At 42.1% G+C, this 16,633-nt stretch overlaps 1 protein-coding gene across 1 annotated transcript; it reads right to left on the bottom strand.

The window, feature by feature from the left end:
- Positions 1 to 2,464: 2,464 nt before the first annotated feature.
- LOC146163562 (uncharacterized) lies at positions 2,465 to 10,205 on the bottom strand. The gene is made up of 6 exons (XM_083380538.1): positions 9,663 to 10,205; positions 6,774 to 7,032; positions 5,177 to 5,510; positions 4,618 to 4,723; positions 3,776 to 4,046; positions 2,465 to 3,401 (listed from the first exon to the last, which is right to left on the bottom strand). The coding sequence occupies exons 1-6, from the start codon at positions 10,020 to 10,022 to the stop codon at positions 2,764 to 2,766; spliced, it is 1,968 nt and encodes a 655-aa protein (XP_083236664.1). The 5' UTR covers positions 10,023 to 10,205; the 3' UTR covers positions 2,465 to 2,763.
- Positions 10,206 to 16,633: the final 6,428 nt, after the last annotated feature.

The following is a 16,633-nucleotide window of genomic DNA, read 5'->3' on the forward strand; positions in this document are numbered from 1 at the left end:
GGGGAGATGGCTAACGAGACATCAATGTATATCGCGACAGCAAGGTACGCGACGAGCGCCAGGCCCATTGCAAGTCGCTCGTTTTCCGCCTAATCTCCTATCCCCATCGCTGGGCCGCTTCGAAGAAAGAGCCTGCGAATTGCCAATTAACAAACACTATAGATTGCGCCGATAAACTTTTAATTCCCACGAAAATAAACACGTTGGCCGATCGCGACCGAGCACGCGCGACCTGAAAGCTTTAGGTCCGATCTCACGGCAGGATGTTGGGTTTTGGAAGGCAGTCGCAATGTATTCGTAATTTCGACAGGCTAATTTGCCCAACAATGTTGCACGTTTTTCGCATGATGAGAAAGATAAAGCTGCAAGTCATGCGTTTTTCCCAATTTAACCCGTTCTTGATAAGACTGGATCTCATTTGATAGCGCGCGCTAAATTTGCATCTCGTATTTTGTTCCTAAGGGTGAATTGCTGTGTATTGTGGCTTGCTAAATGCAACTTGAAAGTACCGGTCCCCTTGATGTTCTTATCAAATGGAAAGTTTTAGTGGCAAATCACTGACATGATGACCTTCTTAACTCTTCACAGATCATTTCCAGTGTCTATACGTAATGGCCTTCCAAACATTTATAGCACAATGTGTCACGTTTTAAAAGGGGATTTTTTCCACTCCTGCAACGCCCATTCACTCAGTAGCGCAGGACGTGACGCATGGCCTTGAAACTTCCTGTTCCGACGCAGTCCGCTTCGTGCATTTATTCTGCAGAGTCTGCTTGCAATTTGTTTATGTATCGTCACTTCAGATTATTTTTCTTGGCACGCCTTCAGTTGTTGCACATTTTTATTTTATTTTAATCGTTTGTTTGTATATAGCCTTTATAGTATGACAGAAATTATGTTTAGATTTTGTTAGCAGAAAATTTCCCAGACTAATTGCACTGTTTTGAAGTTTTTTTTGCTAAATTGTGAACGAACATTTATTTTACTAAATTTTTGTTCACAATTTGCAAAACAAAACATTCGTTGATATCAACTATTGTGACTCACTTGGTCATGGCGATTGTCCAGTCACCCCTGCCCCAACGAGGAGAAATAAGGTAAAATAGTTTACTGTGTTTTAAAAAAAGGCCGTGAACTCACCAAGAGCAAAACTGAACGTCCGCAACAGTATTCAACTCCACCTGCATGAAATATTAAAGTCACTTTGTGTGTGGCTTTCGCGATCTGACGCAAGGTTAACCATAGTTCAGGGTAAACTAGGATATCAGTTTCCAATTAATATAATCCACTACAGGAGCGCCGATCGAGGTGAAACTGCTTTCCAACCAATTGCACAGCAAGCACCACTAACAACTATTTCCATTCGTACTCCGAAGGGTAACGTTTAAAAGTTAATCGAATTTCGAGGAATTTTGTTGCACTGTAGTAACCATTTTGTTTGCTATTTTATTTTATGAATTGATACTTTTCAAAATAGGTTTTGCACATTTTTGAAAAGCTGTTTTGCATGGATATATATTTGATCAAAAGTCCAAACTTCTTGGAACTCAATAAAAGGTTATTGGTAAATTACAGTGTTGTCATGACTCAAGTTTATGACTTGACTTAGGCGCACTTAATTCATTGTTTTCAAATGATTTGACTTGAGTCTTTTCAACAAACGAATTGACTTGGACGTCATTGTCAAACTATTTGGTTTGAAATTAGGCGTTTTTATTAAAATTGGTTTTAAAACATTTATTTATTTATCTTTAGTGTTATACGTAAAACACTTTGCTTGTTTTATGTTTTTTGTTAATTTTATTTGATATATTGCCCTTGATCGGGCGAGGTTACTGATTTTATTAGATTAACATTTTATTTTTTCTCCTAACTTGATTTGAAGTTGACATTGCTGTAAAATGACTTGACAATTTACTTTAAGTTATTTTGCAATCCTAATCGTTTCATAATCGCACCGGGAAGTGATATTTTGGTCACCCTAATGGCAACAAGCAATATAAAAATCCAAAACCCCCATGGAAACCCTGGTTTAGTATCCCCACCTGTTGCCAACTAAAGTGAATAGGCTAAACAAGATTCTCAAAAAGCTTTAGATAAATAATCATGAAGATTGAATTTTTTTGTGATCTGGAGAACAGTCAAGGTGATATCACCTGATTCTTATAGCTTCGGACAGTTTTGGTATTTGTTGCAGTCACAGAAGTATTTTATACCAAACTTTCATAGACTTCGATTAATTCTAGTTCTCTCACTAAAGTTTTGCATTTATCGTACTAAAATTTAGGCTTTTGTGCCTTTCTTGAATCATGTACCAAATCCCAACACCAGTTTTAATCAACACTAAACAGCTTCAAGGTAAACTCGTTTATTTTAATTTATATAAGACAAGAAAACACAGCGTTGAAATGAAGATCCGTTGCAAAATACAAAATAATAACAAGTATATAAGATACGTGATGGCCTTGACAACCGCGCACAGGCGTGGACACTAAATCAATAGTCCCACAGCACACCAAAACCAAGATACAAAAATAACAGAAACGGCTTAACGTCGAATTCAGGCAGCCCGGGGGTCGATAACAAACATTTCTTTTAAAAAAGATTAAAAATATATAAGACTGTATAGGCTGGAGAGCATTGAACTGTTCTGAAATTATATAAAAAAAAGAAATCTAGGCAGATGGTTTCATAAATGGCTTTCGTTTTTTCTGTAAATATATAGGTGTACAAAAATATGGGGTCTTGGACTTCAGGGTCGCTTTACTTCTCACTGGAACAGGACGAAGCGTCCGAAGCGGAAGAGTCGAATCGGTAAACGTTTGGAAGTCCGTTCAAACCGGCGCTGTGCAACTTGTCCTTGTTGTACGCCATGGCGCTCATACCGCGCATGAAGCCGCTGAAGGTGTAGTCCTTGGCCAGGCCCTGGACCGAGGGGTGCCCGGCGGCGCCGAAGCCGGCCGCAGCGGCCGCGGCCAAGCTGGGCATGAAACTGGTCGCGGCCACGTAGGGGGAAACACCGAAACGCATGTTGCGAGGGTGAGCGCCGCCGTAGGCCGCCGCTGCGAACGGCGACAAGGTACCGAAAGCGGGCAGTGACACTTGTCCAGGGATTCGGGCGCGATTCTGCGGGGCCACGGGGCCGTGCTGGCCCGCCGCGGCGCCGATAGCGTCCTGGGCGAAGTTGAAGGCGCCGGTGAAGTTGGCGGGCGGCGGCGGCGGTTTGCTGTCGGCTGCTGCTACGGTGAGTGGGTGAAATGCCGACTTGAAGGCCTGGGAGGTGGCCATTAGCCCGGAGAGGTGAAAGTGACTAGGGAAAGCACCCTGGGTGGTGGTGTTGGGGGTCGGGGGCGACGCGCTGCTGCTGCATCCAATGCTGGCCGGGCTCTCGGATCGTTCGCCTACGAAAAAAGGGTTGGGTTTAATTGCGATCTTCAAATCGAGTTTAAGACTTGGGTATAGTTGTAAAGTACTTTAATAAAGTCCAATTTTAATTTATTCAGTTAAGTTTTACAATGCAGTGAAACCAAAGTATGCAGTTGTCAATTGTTTAAGAAACATATTTGTATTCTATATTTTTGTACGTGTAATTTAATTGTTTACGCAATTGATAAGGCTTGAAGCGTAAAATACAACAATCACGTTGTCGTTTTTTTAAATGTTTTGCGTCCTTACTTTACAAATAGAATTTTACGCGGACGATTAAGTCCAGCACATTCGCGTACCAAACAACCGAACCGTCAGCGCGATCATTGATTTTCACTGGTCAACTCACCGTGGGGGCTGATCTGGGTGAGGCGGCTGATAGGGAGGTTGTTGACCGGACTCAGATTTCCAGCAGCGGTTATGGCGGCCAGTGGATTGGCCGGGAAGCCTGTAGTTGTGTTCGGGGTGGAACTGCTGACGTGGCTGACGTAGGCGTTCGCGTGAGTGCGCTTGCGCGATTGCGACCTGTTCTTTTGCGCCTGGCCCTCGACCTGCTGTTGATGCTGTTGTTGTTGCTGCTGTATTTGCTGTCTTCGTTCGCTTTCTTCACAGTTGAACACCTGGGCGCGGAAAAGACAGAACACAGGTTACGAAACGATCTCATCACAATTAAATTTGCAGAAAATAACTGTAAATTGTTCGTTTTTTCTTTAATTCGGGCACATTTTAACTGCGTCCGTTTTAAGCTGTGGATGCATCTTAGCATGTAACAAATTTTATAGCCTATTAACCTATCGCTTGCTTCTACGGCGTCTTTCCAATGGTTGCGTGCAAATTACACAGCTGAACCAATACCAGAACTATGTGACAGTGTTTAACTTTAAAGTGTGCTCGTTTGTCAGGAAGCGCAAACGGTTTATCAGTGGATAAATGGGAGATTTAGCGGATGATGCATTTTCGCCAAGGCGCTGTTTTGCGGTGCAAAGCGTAACAATCTACCGATGCAAGAAGGACACAAAGCGACATGTTTGCTCACGTTTTGTCACGACTTTAAGCGGGCGATATACGATAACATCAAGTTATTATAGCCTGACTGCCACCATCCTAAAATTGATAGATCCCGTCACGTTGCTTTCAATGTACTTGGTGTTGCATATATGGAAGAAAAATTTTCAATATTCTACAACTCACCTTTTCGATAGTTTTCACAACGTCGCCATTGTTGCATCTGAGAACCGACTCGAGGTAGGCGGCGCTCTTTTTCGGGAAGATTCGGCAAAGCATCACGAGATTTGATCTGAGGAAGAAAAAAATTGTAAATATTGGACGTTATTCGAAAAAATATTAAGTATTACATATGTGAAAAGACTTAACTTTTAAAAGCAATTTGAAAGATATTTTATGTGACACTATACCAATTAGACAGGGAAAGTATATTATACACCAAGTCAGCTCCTATTGGATTTAATCGGCTTTTTAGGCATTTTTTTTTATTTTGTTATTTTTTCTCACCGAGACTTTTTGTTTTTGTTTTTTAATTTTGTCTAATATAAGACTTTATTTTTCTGTCAAAATTTCTACGCCAGGACAACGTTACTAAATAAATATTTTTCTCTAAACTTCAATTAAAGTTTGTTTCTTCGTTCGATTGTTTTTTGTTAAACAATAGAGCGAAATACTATTTTGCCTGCTTTTAATTGAACATATTGTTTGAGATTTATTCCAAGTATAAGCAAACGGCAAAACTTACTTTGCGCGCAGGGCGTCTCCGCATATGACGTCACTTCCGTTCTCACGCGCCATTTCCTCGGCGCCGGGGCTTCCCCGAATGGGTGAGGGCATCTTGGCGCCGTTGTTAACGAGGGGGGAGCCGGCGTCGCATTCTCGCCGCTCGGTGGGGCTGTGGCGCGCGGCCGGAACCAGGGTCGGTGACGTGACGTCGTCGTCGGAACCGGTGCGCGGCGACCTTGAGAATGACCTCTGGTGCGCGATGGTGGGTGACACCTGGTGGAAGGATCCGCTGTTGCTGACCATAGGAGGGCTGCCGCTCGAGCTGTGCATTTCGAGGCGAGCTCGTTTGGAATCTGTAGAATAAATCTTTGTGATTATAACTGGTAATAAAATTATGTAAGGTGCTTATAAAAACCCTTTAACAAAAAAAAATAAATCTATAAAAGCACGTTTGAGTCGTTTAGACTCATTTTTCGCGTGATGTGATCTCGCCTGCGACACCGTAATATTTTCTAAGATATATTCTAATATATATATTTTTCAAGTATTATATATGTTGTGAAACACCGTTAGGGCAAGTCCTTGTTCGCTAATATTATTTAAGCACAATGTTAAAATGGCATAAGTAATTCTTGCAGGGCATTTAAATAAAGGTGTGGCTTTTAGGCTCTTGTTTTTGAAATTCGTTTTTTACGTTGTCAGAGGCGAAATGCGAAATTGTAAAAAACATAGATTCATAACATTGCTGTAGATTCGTTTATCGTCTCAAGGGATTAAAGCTTTTAAGCCGATATTTTCTGTTTTCACACCTCAATCCCAATCAATATGCGATAATAATGAGGATTCGTGCGAATCATAACAAAACGCCCCATTCGCCCGTCGGGCAATTAATTTTAATCCTCCATTGCTACGTCATCACGATTGGATTAGGGCGTGTTGCCAGCGCCGCTGCTCATTGTCGCGTAACAGTAAATTGCATTTGTGACGTAATTCCACCTAGCGCGCGCGTGCAGCATTTTTTATCGATTCCGCTCGATCTGACACGGGCTTAACATCGGTTTGATCGAGTGCTGACGCAACGCCTTATAGTTCTGACGTCATTGCTGGTTAATGTTGGTCGCGGAAAATATCTTGCTTCGATTTTTTCAATGAAACCGCGAATGTGGAGCAATTAGTTTGACAGCCAATAAATGCATGTAAAGATGTGTCAAATGGCACGGGGGTTTAACGACTGGGTTTTAATTCTACGGTTTAATAAAAATCATAATATTATTTAAACTCTAAGACTGGTAAATAAAATCGGTTAAGCTTTGATTTTAAAGCAAGAGTTTTTCTTTAGTGGTAAAAAATCCTCACATTCGGAGATTCCTATTTTAACCCAAATAAATAAATTTCTATCCAATCGAAAGACACAAGCACTCAATCAGGCCGCTACCAAATCCAAATCCAGCGCTCTTCGACAAAAACTCAAAAAAAAATTGAATGTGATTTTCAACATCCAAAAAATTTACCGTGAACCGTTTTTCGACATCCAAAAAATTGACCCTAATCGTTTTTCAACATCATAAAATAATTGAAAAAAAAGTTGAAAAGGGGTCGTTTAGCGATCAACTTACCGACTGGTGACATTTCCTCGGCCTCGTATCCCTGCTGCTGCTGCTGCTGCTGCTGCTGCTGCTGCTGCTGCTGTTGTCTCTGCATCGCAGCCAAGTGTTCTTTGCTGGCGGGGGAAAGCTCCGACTGGGCGGAGGGGGCAGGGGCCGGGGGCATGTGGGGAACCCCCTGGCCGCCCTGCATCCCCTGGGTGGCGCCGTAGAGCAGCTGGAGCTCACGTGACTCGTTTTCCTCTTGCGCTTGCTGACGTCTGAGTGCGACCTAAAAATTGGAAAGGCAAGTTTTATAACGTTTTGTTTTGCTAGGGAGAATTTATACACCTATGTTGCCTTTAGAGATGTGATGACTGATTGTAACTATACAAGCGGCGGGTATATGGCGGCCATATTTAATTAGCGACACCATACAAATAGTCTCTCATATTAAGAATTAAGTTGACGAAAACATTTTTCCCAAAATTTGCAAAGGATTAAATATTTACATTTTAACATAAGGTGACATTTAGCAAGGCAAGCGTCTGTAATTTCCCGGCTGCAAATAACAAAATCCCGGCGCGACAGTAAACGCCACGCTCGCCGTCGTCCGCCATTTTGTTTTTGCAGCGTAGCGCAAAAGTGATAACTTTCAAACCGCGAGCCACGCTTAACTGAACAGCAGTAAATTTTCACATATTAATTAACTGCTGGTCTACAGCGTTGGGCTCTAAAAGCATCGAAGTCGCAATAATGCAGAGTCAATTGCGAAGTGCATCGAAGCGTCTATTAGCCGCGCTGTTTATAATCCGCTTATTACGACAACCAACGAACGGGGCGCGTAGATTTTTTTGGCCGGCGAGGTTGACACAATTCGGCGACTCGTTATGAAGCGAATTAACGCCCAAATCCGATGGTCGTTTTTTTGGCACCTGGGTGGGCCCTGCGTAATCGCGTCGGCTTTGTGAGTGGTGATTTGTATCGGCCCACAACGCCGCGTTGTGTACACGCGCATAGAGAGCTGGCAAAACAGGCACACATCGGGCTGACGAAAGCGCGTTATCGGCCGTTGTTTATCGTCGATTTGTAAGTGCCCACAGGATAGGCGAACAAGAAGTGCGACAAATGTTGCGGGGAGAAGTCCTATACAATCGAAACCGTATATAAGTACACATATACAGCGGCGTTTATTTTGATAGCATAACACCCGATCCGTTGTGCGGTTTTTGTCGCGCGTTCAACGCTTACGCTGAAAATGGGGGTCAACGTTACTCGTTACCAACGTACGATTTCACGCTTGTTTTCTTTTAAACGCCGCGCGCGCTTCAAACAAACGCACGATCGAGTCGGCATTGTTTCTCGCAGTTTAAATGTGACCAACTTGCACGCGATTTGTTTGTTAAGTCGTTAATTAAGCGCTTGCTCGCCATAGTAAGGGGCAGCGCGCCACAAAAGTTAATCCCGAAATGCCATTAGTTGCATTTGCACGCCTCGCAGAAGTTTGCTTGCTTCTCACGCTCGCAACAGAAAGGTGTGAATTATTTCCACCTTGCCAAGCGCCCGGGCCCGAAAAGGCCCCCGGGGCGGAGTTAAGCGGCTTATACCGCGCCGCGGACGCGTGGTGTTCGACTCTCGGAACCGCTTCCGAGCCGCGTCGTGTAACTATAGTTGTTGTGCGCCATTTGTAAACGCTTGTCTTACAGCCACCGCGAATGCAAACAGCAATTAAGTCAAACAATGGCCGACATTTTTCGCGCTCTTTTCGTGGCGCGAGGCAACGTTGTCAAATACGTGTATAGGGCGTTATATGTTTAAACGCATTTTCGCAACGTTTATGTAAATGCCCGAGCAATTTGGGTTCGCTTTTAATGAGTAACCATACACAAACGACGGCGATTTTTAGCGACTGTATTTTCACACTATGTTTTGCCACAAATCGAAATCAAATTAAGTCTTTACAATCTGTGACACAGTGCGTGTTAGCGTAAGAGGGTGCTTCTCATTTACGCCTCGCGATTATTCCAATGCGCGCAGAATGTAACCTCATATTTCCACAAAACATTCTCCCAACTTCTATATACGTCCAAATACCGCGACACGAGTCGTTATGTAAATCGCTAATTATTGTTGTGACCCCTCGTTTGATGGTTCGCTCAAATTCGACCAATTACACGCGAAACGTGTTCGTCACTGTACTTCTCCAGACTAACAAGCAAAGGGTCGTAGGGCTGTAGCCGGCGAAATAATGATGTCATTTATTTGTGTGTCGATTGAGTTGCCGTCTCGACCGATAATTTTGGCCAGAAATTAAACAGCTTTTGTGTACCCCCGTCGCCTCTTCCATTGTGCGTCGAACACGAACAACGAGCAATTGCGATATTACAAGAATATGGTCGACTTTACGTAATGCTCCCGAAATACCATGGTTAGGTATTTGCCTTTTTGCCTTCGGCAAGAAAAAAATTGCTGATTTTAAAACGTCGTAATGTAAAAAAATTGACGGTTTAGGCATAAGTAAATATATGTATGTTTTTAATTTACTAAAAAAGCTATTTAACTTGTCGGACTACGGGCTTAAACATTAAACAGTTTAAATACTAAAAAAAATGCTAACGGTATGTTCTAATCATTTTAAATTCCTTTATATATCGAAATCATGTTGGTTAAAACCGCGTACCATTTTTTAAAACGTTATATCAAACCGTTTCACAATGTTACCTATATTTACTCATGATATTCTTTTGACATTCTATAGTTTACTTGCGCGTTTTAAAGTCGTTTAGGGTCATAGAATGAGTTTTTACGGCTTAAAGAACTGCGTAAATATTATAATTAGAGTTACCTGCGAAAACAAATTTTCGCTAGCTAAAAGAGACCCTATACAGTTAAAAACAAAATTAATAAAATTTATCCACCAACCTGTGCGGCCATGACGCGCTGTCTCTCGGCGATGAGGGTGCACTTGGGGCAGAGGCAGTCCTTCCAGCGGCAGTAGCGTTTGTGTCCCTTGAGGGCCGACACGACCCCATGGTTCCGGCAGCGGGCGCACTTCGGCGTCCGGGGGTACTTGTCGGCGGCGCGAAGAAAAAGCGCGGCCGCGGCGGGGTTGGAAGCGGTCAGGTAATCGGGTCGGCTGGTCGAAGCTGCCTGCTGGTGTTGTTGGGCCGCTACCGCTGCTGCTGCGCTCATCATTGACGATGTGAATCCGCTGTTACTGCTGTGCATGTGTCCCGCTTGGGAAGCCTCGGTCAGGTCGACTGGTCTTCCTGTGCTCGCCATTTAACGCGATATTTGAAGCAGTTCGTTTTTTGCTTGTTTTGTTTCCTCGCTTTCCACTTGGTATATATCTGTTTTGATTTTGTATAATCAACTCGGCCCCTCAAAATTGCATACACGACGATGTAATATCCTAATTCTTTTGTTTTTGATAACGGGTTTGAATTAAAGCTATGTGCTTTCGAATACTCGCTGTGCCTGTCTCGGAATCGAATGTGGCCTGAAGTCACTTACCTTCGACTATTTGAACGACGCGATCGCCGACGAGAAAAAATGGGGCTATTGTTGCGTCAGACGGAGAGAATCGACAATTAGCTTCATGCCCTCTTTTTTCTTAGCTTCTCTCGTTCCCCTCTCTCTCTCTACTAGAGCTTGCAATTAGCTGCGAGCAAAACACGACCGCTTATCTGTCCGTATAAGCGCACGACAATGTCCAATGTTTGCTCGATGGAGGCCAAGTTCGCCACGGACACTTATCATTAGGACTCTAGTAGGAAACGGACCTCGATTGTTTGTTAGTTGTTTTGGGCCTATAGTGTTGTTGTTGTTTTATGTAACAGCAAATTGACAAATATTGTTGCCTCGAGTTTGTTTGCCTATTTGTGTTTTATCGCTTCGGCACATCCTTTCGGAACTGTTTCGACCTTTAAACGATTTTGCGTTTTTGAACAAGTCTGTATGTACGAATTGTCAAGTCGTAACAAGATTTGAATATTAATCAAATATCAAATATATCCCAAAGTAACAAGAATAGAAATGCACAATATATTTGAACAAAATACATCGTTGTGATTTCGACTGTGGTGAAATTTAAGGCTACCTTCAAAATATTAACAACACCCTGAAGAAAAATTTGCGTTTATTTGATCATCAAAATAAACGCGATATTTTACGCTATACAGGTTATATATATATATATATTCATTTTAGGTCTGCCATTTAATAATAATCTTTATCATTTCTTTTTTTTCTTTATACCTATCCTCATTGTTGCATTTTTTTACTAGTAATATACGCTGGCAGTGGCTAAAACAAGCAAATGACTTGCATCGCTTGCAGTTTTTTAATGTGCTAGAATACCGAAAGGGTTTTTCATTTATCATTTTGGACGACTTTAATCGAGACCGTGACCGTCTCCGATAATAATCAAGTTAATCGCTTTCTCATTTCTCCGACTGTGTCTCACCATTTAGGCCTGACAATATCGCGTTATTTTTAAAAACTTATCGCAAACGACCAAAGCCAATTTCTCAGTCAGACGTTCATACCGATCTTCAGTGAAACGAAGCCTTGCGTCGGAGATGAAATTAGTTTTGCGCCACATGTCAAACTGTGTTCCCTGACGTGATACAGTTCTTTCTATTTATTCTTGTTTTAATATTCACATGAGTTTACATGGTTGTCAGTGGTTCGTAATTGAATTTTCAAATGGATTCAAAAAAGAAAACGAAGAGGTTTGTTTAAGCGTTAAAAATGTTGTACCAACATCTATGGTAGTTTTCTTTGCATTTTCTATTTTCTTTTTTAACGCTCTGCATGGCATATTTGCACACCTTTTTTTCTTTCTAAAGGTTTTTTTTTTCTATTAAAGCCAAAAATTACATTTCTATATAGAAGCATTATTTCTACATATGTATGCATTCCGATGATTTTTTTGTTTGTTTTGTAAGCAGAGCTTCTTTCTTGGATACTTGTGAGTTACAAACGCACACCACGGAAGCAGTTTCGGGTCTCTGAAGGTAGTTTACAAAGCTTTTACTTAACCCTTAGCAGGCTACTTGGCAGTAGGGTGTAATATCATAACAACCCTCTTTCCAGCACCCCATTCCGCTGTCCCCGGGGTGCAAAAAAGTCAGTCCCCCAAAGCGAAACGTCCAGGACCTCCAGTCCGTGTCTTGCCCCCCTATAACGTGTTGTCCCAAAATATGCGAACGATAAGAAACTGTTCCTTGAAGGGCGCCCAACCCCTCCCCCATAACGCCGCTTAATTATTCATCGAATTTATATCACTTCCACGCACCAGTCTCTAACGCTGCGCGACGGCTCGGGAAAGGCCCATGAAATAATAATGCAAGTTTACCGATGAACAGCCTTGTCCGGCGCCTCGAGATTGGCCACTCTCCACCTTTCGTTTGCCCGGAAAACGAAGAAACAGAATCCCACTATGCAACAGACCAGCTTGATAAGTCCATTACTTATTTATGCTTTATAGAGCGTTATAATGTTTACTGATACAAGTTTTTTTTTTACGAAGGCAGGAGGCCAGCAGGGTCCCTTTCGTGCGGCGAGGTGTCTGTTTACAAACCAAGTCTAAGGTAGCCGTTTAAGCCAGTAGCCTGCGCTGCCCGAGTGCGTGCTCGCTGGCTCGCGTTGTGTAATTTTTTGGCAAAATGTAAACGTTGACAACACTTGTGAATATGGAAAACGCCACCTTTCTACAAAACTATAGACTTTGGAAAGGCTGTTTATAGCATTGCAGCAAAAAAAGATTATTTATCATCTCGTATACACGTAATACGCAAGTTGAATACCGATTGTTACACAGCGAAAAGGCGCGCTATTACTATAGTGAGTTATTTAACCGTTTCATGGCGTTTCTTGATAATCTTAACGCAACGACACATCCACAAAAACAACAGTATATTACAACAGTATATTTATTCATTAGCGCCACGCGCCTTCCAAATGTTTTTGTAACGTTTGTAATAATCCCAGTACAGTAATCCCTTCATCGAAGTGTTTGGCTTGAAGCGAGAGCGCGCCTCCCTACCGCCGGCAGTGGCAATTTGACCAAAACAATCACAACAACAACGATCGTCGTGTTGTTCAAATGAGCAAACAAATCGAAGTCGATTCGATTCGGCAAAAGCGGAAGCGAGGGACAAAACGAAACGCGCGCGTTCGACTATTGTTGTCCTTTTTCACGACTGTGCAAATTTGTCTAGCAGCACTTCTGTTTGATAATCCCTGCTAGTTTGAGTTGCAATAATGACGCGGGCAAACAACCGTGGCCATTGTTGGGGTTTTTCGCGAACTGTAATAGTTTAATAACCTGGGAAACTATCGCAGCAGGTAGACTTACTGTTGTTATGGTTTATTCAATATAATCGGGTAAGGTGTTTTTCGATCACACTAAAATCAATTTTTGTTCGCAAGTTTTAAAAAACACTACTATCAGGTTTGTAGAGCTCTTCTGGCAAATGTAAACACTACTATGTTAGAAACAGATCTCACTAAATTTTCAATTTATGTTAGCAAGTTTTTCAAAACATGACTATGTTAGACACAGGATTGAAAGTAAAACAAAATATTCACCGAAACGATGAAATATTTTCTTACCGGAATGCATAAAAATTGACATCACGAAGTTACGTCACAAGTAACTTTGGGAAACCAGAGTTTATTGTTTGACGTATTGCACAAATATGCAACTGGAATATTATTTCAAATGCATCCAAGAAGATGGTGGTGTGGCTGGTGCAACAGGGAACATTATTTTTTCCGAATGCCATTTCGGAACGTTCTGGCTTAATTTCACCACTGGTCGGAAGCCTTACAGTACGTGTTATTACAGATTTAAACAAACAATTGTGGTATTTTGTCAGGTAAACGCATAGGAAAGTGCTGAATTTGGCTACGGAGTACGCCTCAAGTTGTTTTAAAAAGCAGCATTGTTTTAAATGCAACGTTAGGGGATATTGTTTCGACATGGCAGCTCCCACTTTAAAAGCCACCTTTAAAGAAACTGTTACTATAGGTGTAACCTTTAAATAAACTGTTTCGTGTTTTGTGGATTACTATAGGTTAAGGGTAAAAGATCTATGAACTGCAGGAGTCTTTGTTTTTCTTGACAAAAACGCAATACACACCTTGTTCGCATTGCGTTCAACGAGCTATGAAAGCCAATGAGCGCGGATAAATTGCTCCGCGTTGGGAGTTTTCATGTTTTCAAAGCGTCAGCGCAAGCCACAACAAAGGCGTGCAACGAATATTGCAAATCAAAATGTCGCCATGGGTTCCTTGCGACAAGTTTACGCAGAGGGCGTGGTCTGAGCAACACTCCGGAGGGGGAATTGGCTGGTTTTGTTTCTAGATTTGGAATATTCACACCCAACCAAACCGGCGGTTAAGTATTTCGAAAGACATTTACTGGTGTTTTTTTGGGGGGGAGATTTTTTGGTGAAGTATATACTTAAAACGTTAGTATTTTTACGCAGTTTTTGTTAACATAAATACTAAAAATAACACCGATTTTTAACAAAAAACTTCCCATTCACGGACTATCGATTTATTTTTAAGATATCACCCAAGATTTTTAACGCTGTAACAACAACAGCAGTTCAGAGCAACTGCCAGTATTTCCATCGATATCCCGGACAGGAATGAGGACTCCCAAGGGCTTTTTTGTAAACAAAGCAAACTATTGCGAGTTTTACCTTTGCCATAAGTTTATTCAAATGCTTCGCAAGGCAAAAAACGACAGTGGCCCAAACGGGCTCGGTTTAAGAACCTGGATTAGGCTCGCATCTTAACCGATTACACCATCCCCTCCTTTTAACCAACTTGTCGGGGCCCGGAACTGTAGTATATGCTAGACGTCGGCGGTCGGCCGTGTACTTGGTGTCTTTGATTCGGGTTCAAACGCAGTCCAAGTTCTGTTCGGGTTTCCTGATTCGAAACACTTATTGCCCGAAGTCGAAGGGACAAGGGGAAACGCGCCTGCGCGATGTGCTACTGTATTTGTTGACACAGATTGCGCGCATTAAAGGTCGCTTGGCAGTGGAAGCGTTGGCATTTGGCGAGAACCGGCGCTTTGAAAGTTGCGACCGCGCGACAAAACATTGTTTGCGTCGGAAGTGACGATTATTATCGAAAAGGTTAGAATCGGCTTCGCGACGCTTTTCGATTCGAAATCGCTTTTGTAACGCGCGCTATTTTTGAACCAAAAGTGGCCCAGTGACGTAATATTTCTTGGTGCAAACCCGTCTGACGTAGATGCGGTTGCCCGAAATTCCTTTACCACTTGGTGGATAGAATGTTTTCAGGGTCAGGGTCCAAACTAATAAAATGCAAATGACTTTTCACAGCTTGTAGATTTTTTTGCAACCAGGGACAAAGACCGTTGTTAAAAACTAAACAAGCTTTTACTGAAAAACGAAGAAGCACATTTGTCAAAAAAAAAAACCTTAAAAGAATAATAAATCGCGTAATAAGAATATTAAAGCCCATACAAACGTAGGTATCATTTTTAACGTTTCTAATAACTCCTTATGATGTTGAAAATGAATAAAGAGTTATTCGAAACGTTCAAAATGATACCTACTTCTGTATGGGCTTTGATATTCTTATTACGTCTGACTACAACCTACAACCATTATGCTCCAAAATAATAAATCAGTTTGAATATAATGGGGGCTCGTGGTATTATCCCTGCAGTAGCTGTCCCATCCGACCCGTTGCGAACTTGTTCCGCTTAACTATAAGCGTGCCCAAACACCGGTAAGCGCTCAGATTACGGAATCTGCCGCGTATTTGCGACGCACATATTTCACCTTCCAGTCGTTTCCGGACGGATTCAAAGCTCGCGTCGTTTTTGATTCGCTTGTGGAACTGTAACACTAACTTGCGGCAAACGGAACGAACTCATCCATGCATAACACCTGTTAACACCAGGCCTAATAACAGCCCGCTTTAGCCGGTCCGCTTCGACCTTTTCCATTTGCCTTTTAGATTAGAGATAAACCCCTAATATGTAGTCGGTTATTTTGCAAGTTAACAGGCTTCGGATGCTCGTATTCATCTTGCAGGTGCCCGGACGATTCGTAGGTGACGATTACTGGGCGATTTGCATCGCTGAAAACGTTTCGGTTAAGGTTCGACGGGCCAAAGTATATGGAGCGATTGAAAGGCGATACGAGAGGAACAAATTAGATCATTCGTGAAGAAACTGCATAAAGAATGTGTTGTATTTTACACCTGGCTATATTCGCACCACTGTTTTTCTGCCAAAATGTATCGTTTTGAAACGTATTTGCAGTTAAAGGGAATGGCTTGTTCTTAGTTTAAACCAGTGGTGAAATCGGTCCGGAACGGCGTTTCGGTTAAAGAATAGCTACAGGTTCGCTGTATACGTTATTTGTTAACAAGCAAAGACCCTTTTGCACCAGGTCATCCAAACATCTCGTTACATGAATTTAAACTAAGAGTTATTTTTTTGTATATTTGTGCACTACTTTAAACGATAACCTTATACTGCTTATAGGTTTCCTATAAGCTTACTTGTTTTAGACGCCTCGTTAGAACGTAACATTGTGACGTCATCTCTGAACGTTTTCGTGCGTTCCAGTGCGAAAATTATTGTACTTTCATCCCTGATTTAAACTCGATAAATTATAAAATTGACTTGGATCATCGCAAAGCAATATGCGGGAGTTGATTCCTGCAAATATATGCTGATCTCTAAACCGGGACGTTCGTGCTGATTAAATATCAGGCGGCATGTATGTGGATGAACCATCAAAGAAAGAGGTGTAGGATACTAATATCAGCGCCACGGTTAGCTATCCAGCCTTGTTACAGCCACCCGCAATCAGGTGTAACCCTAACTAAAGACG

This window comes from Ascidiella aspersa, chromosome 2, assembly GCF_963924565.1.
Source record: "Ascidiella aspersa chromosome 2, kaAscAspe10.2, whole genome shotgun sequence".
NCBI lineage: Eukaryota > Metazoa > Chordata > Ascidiacea > Phlebobranchia > Ascidiidae > Ascidiella > Ascidiella aspersa.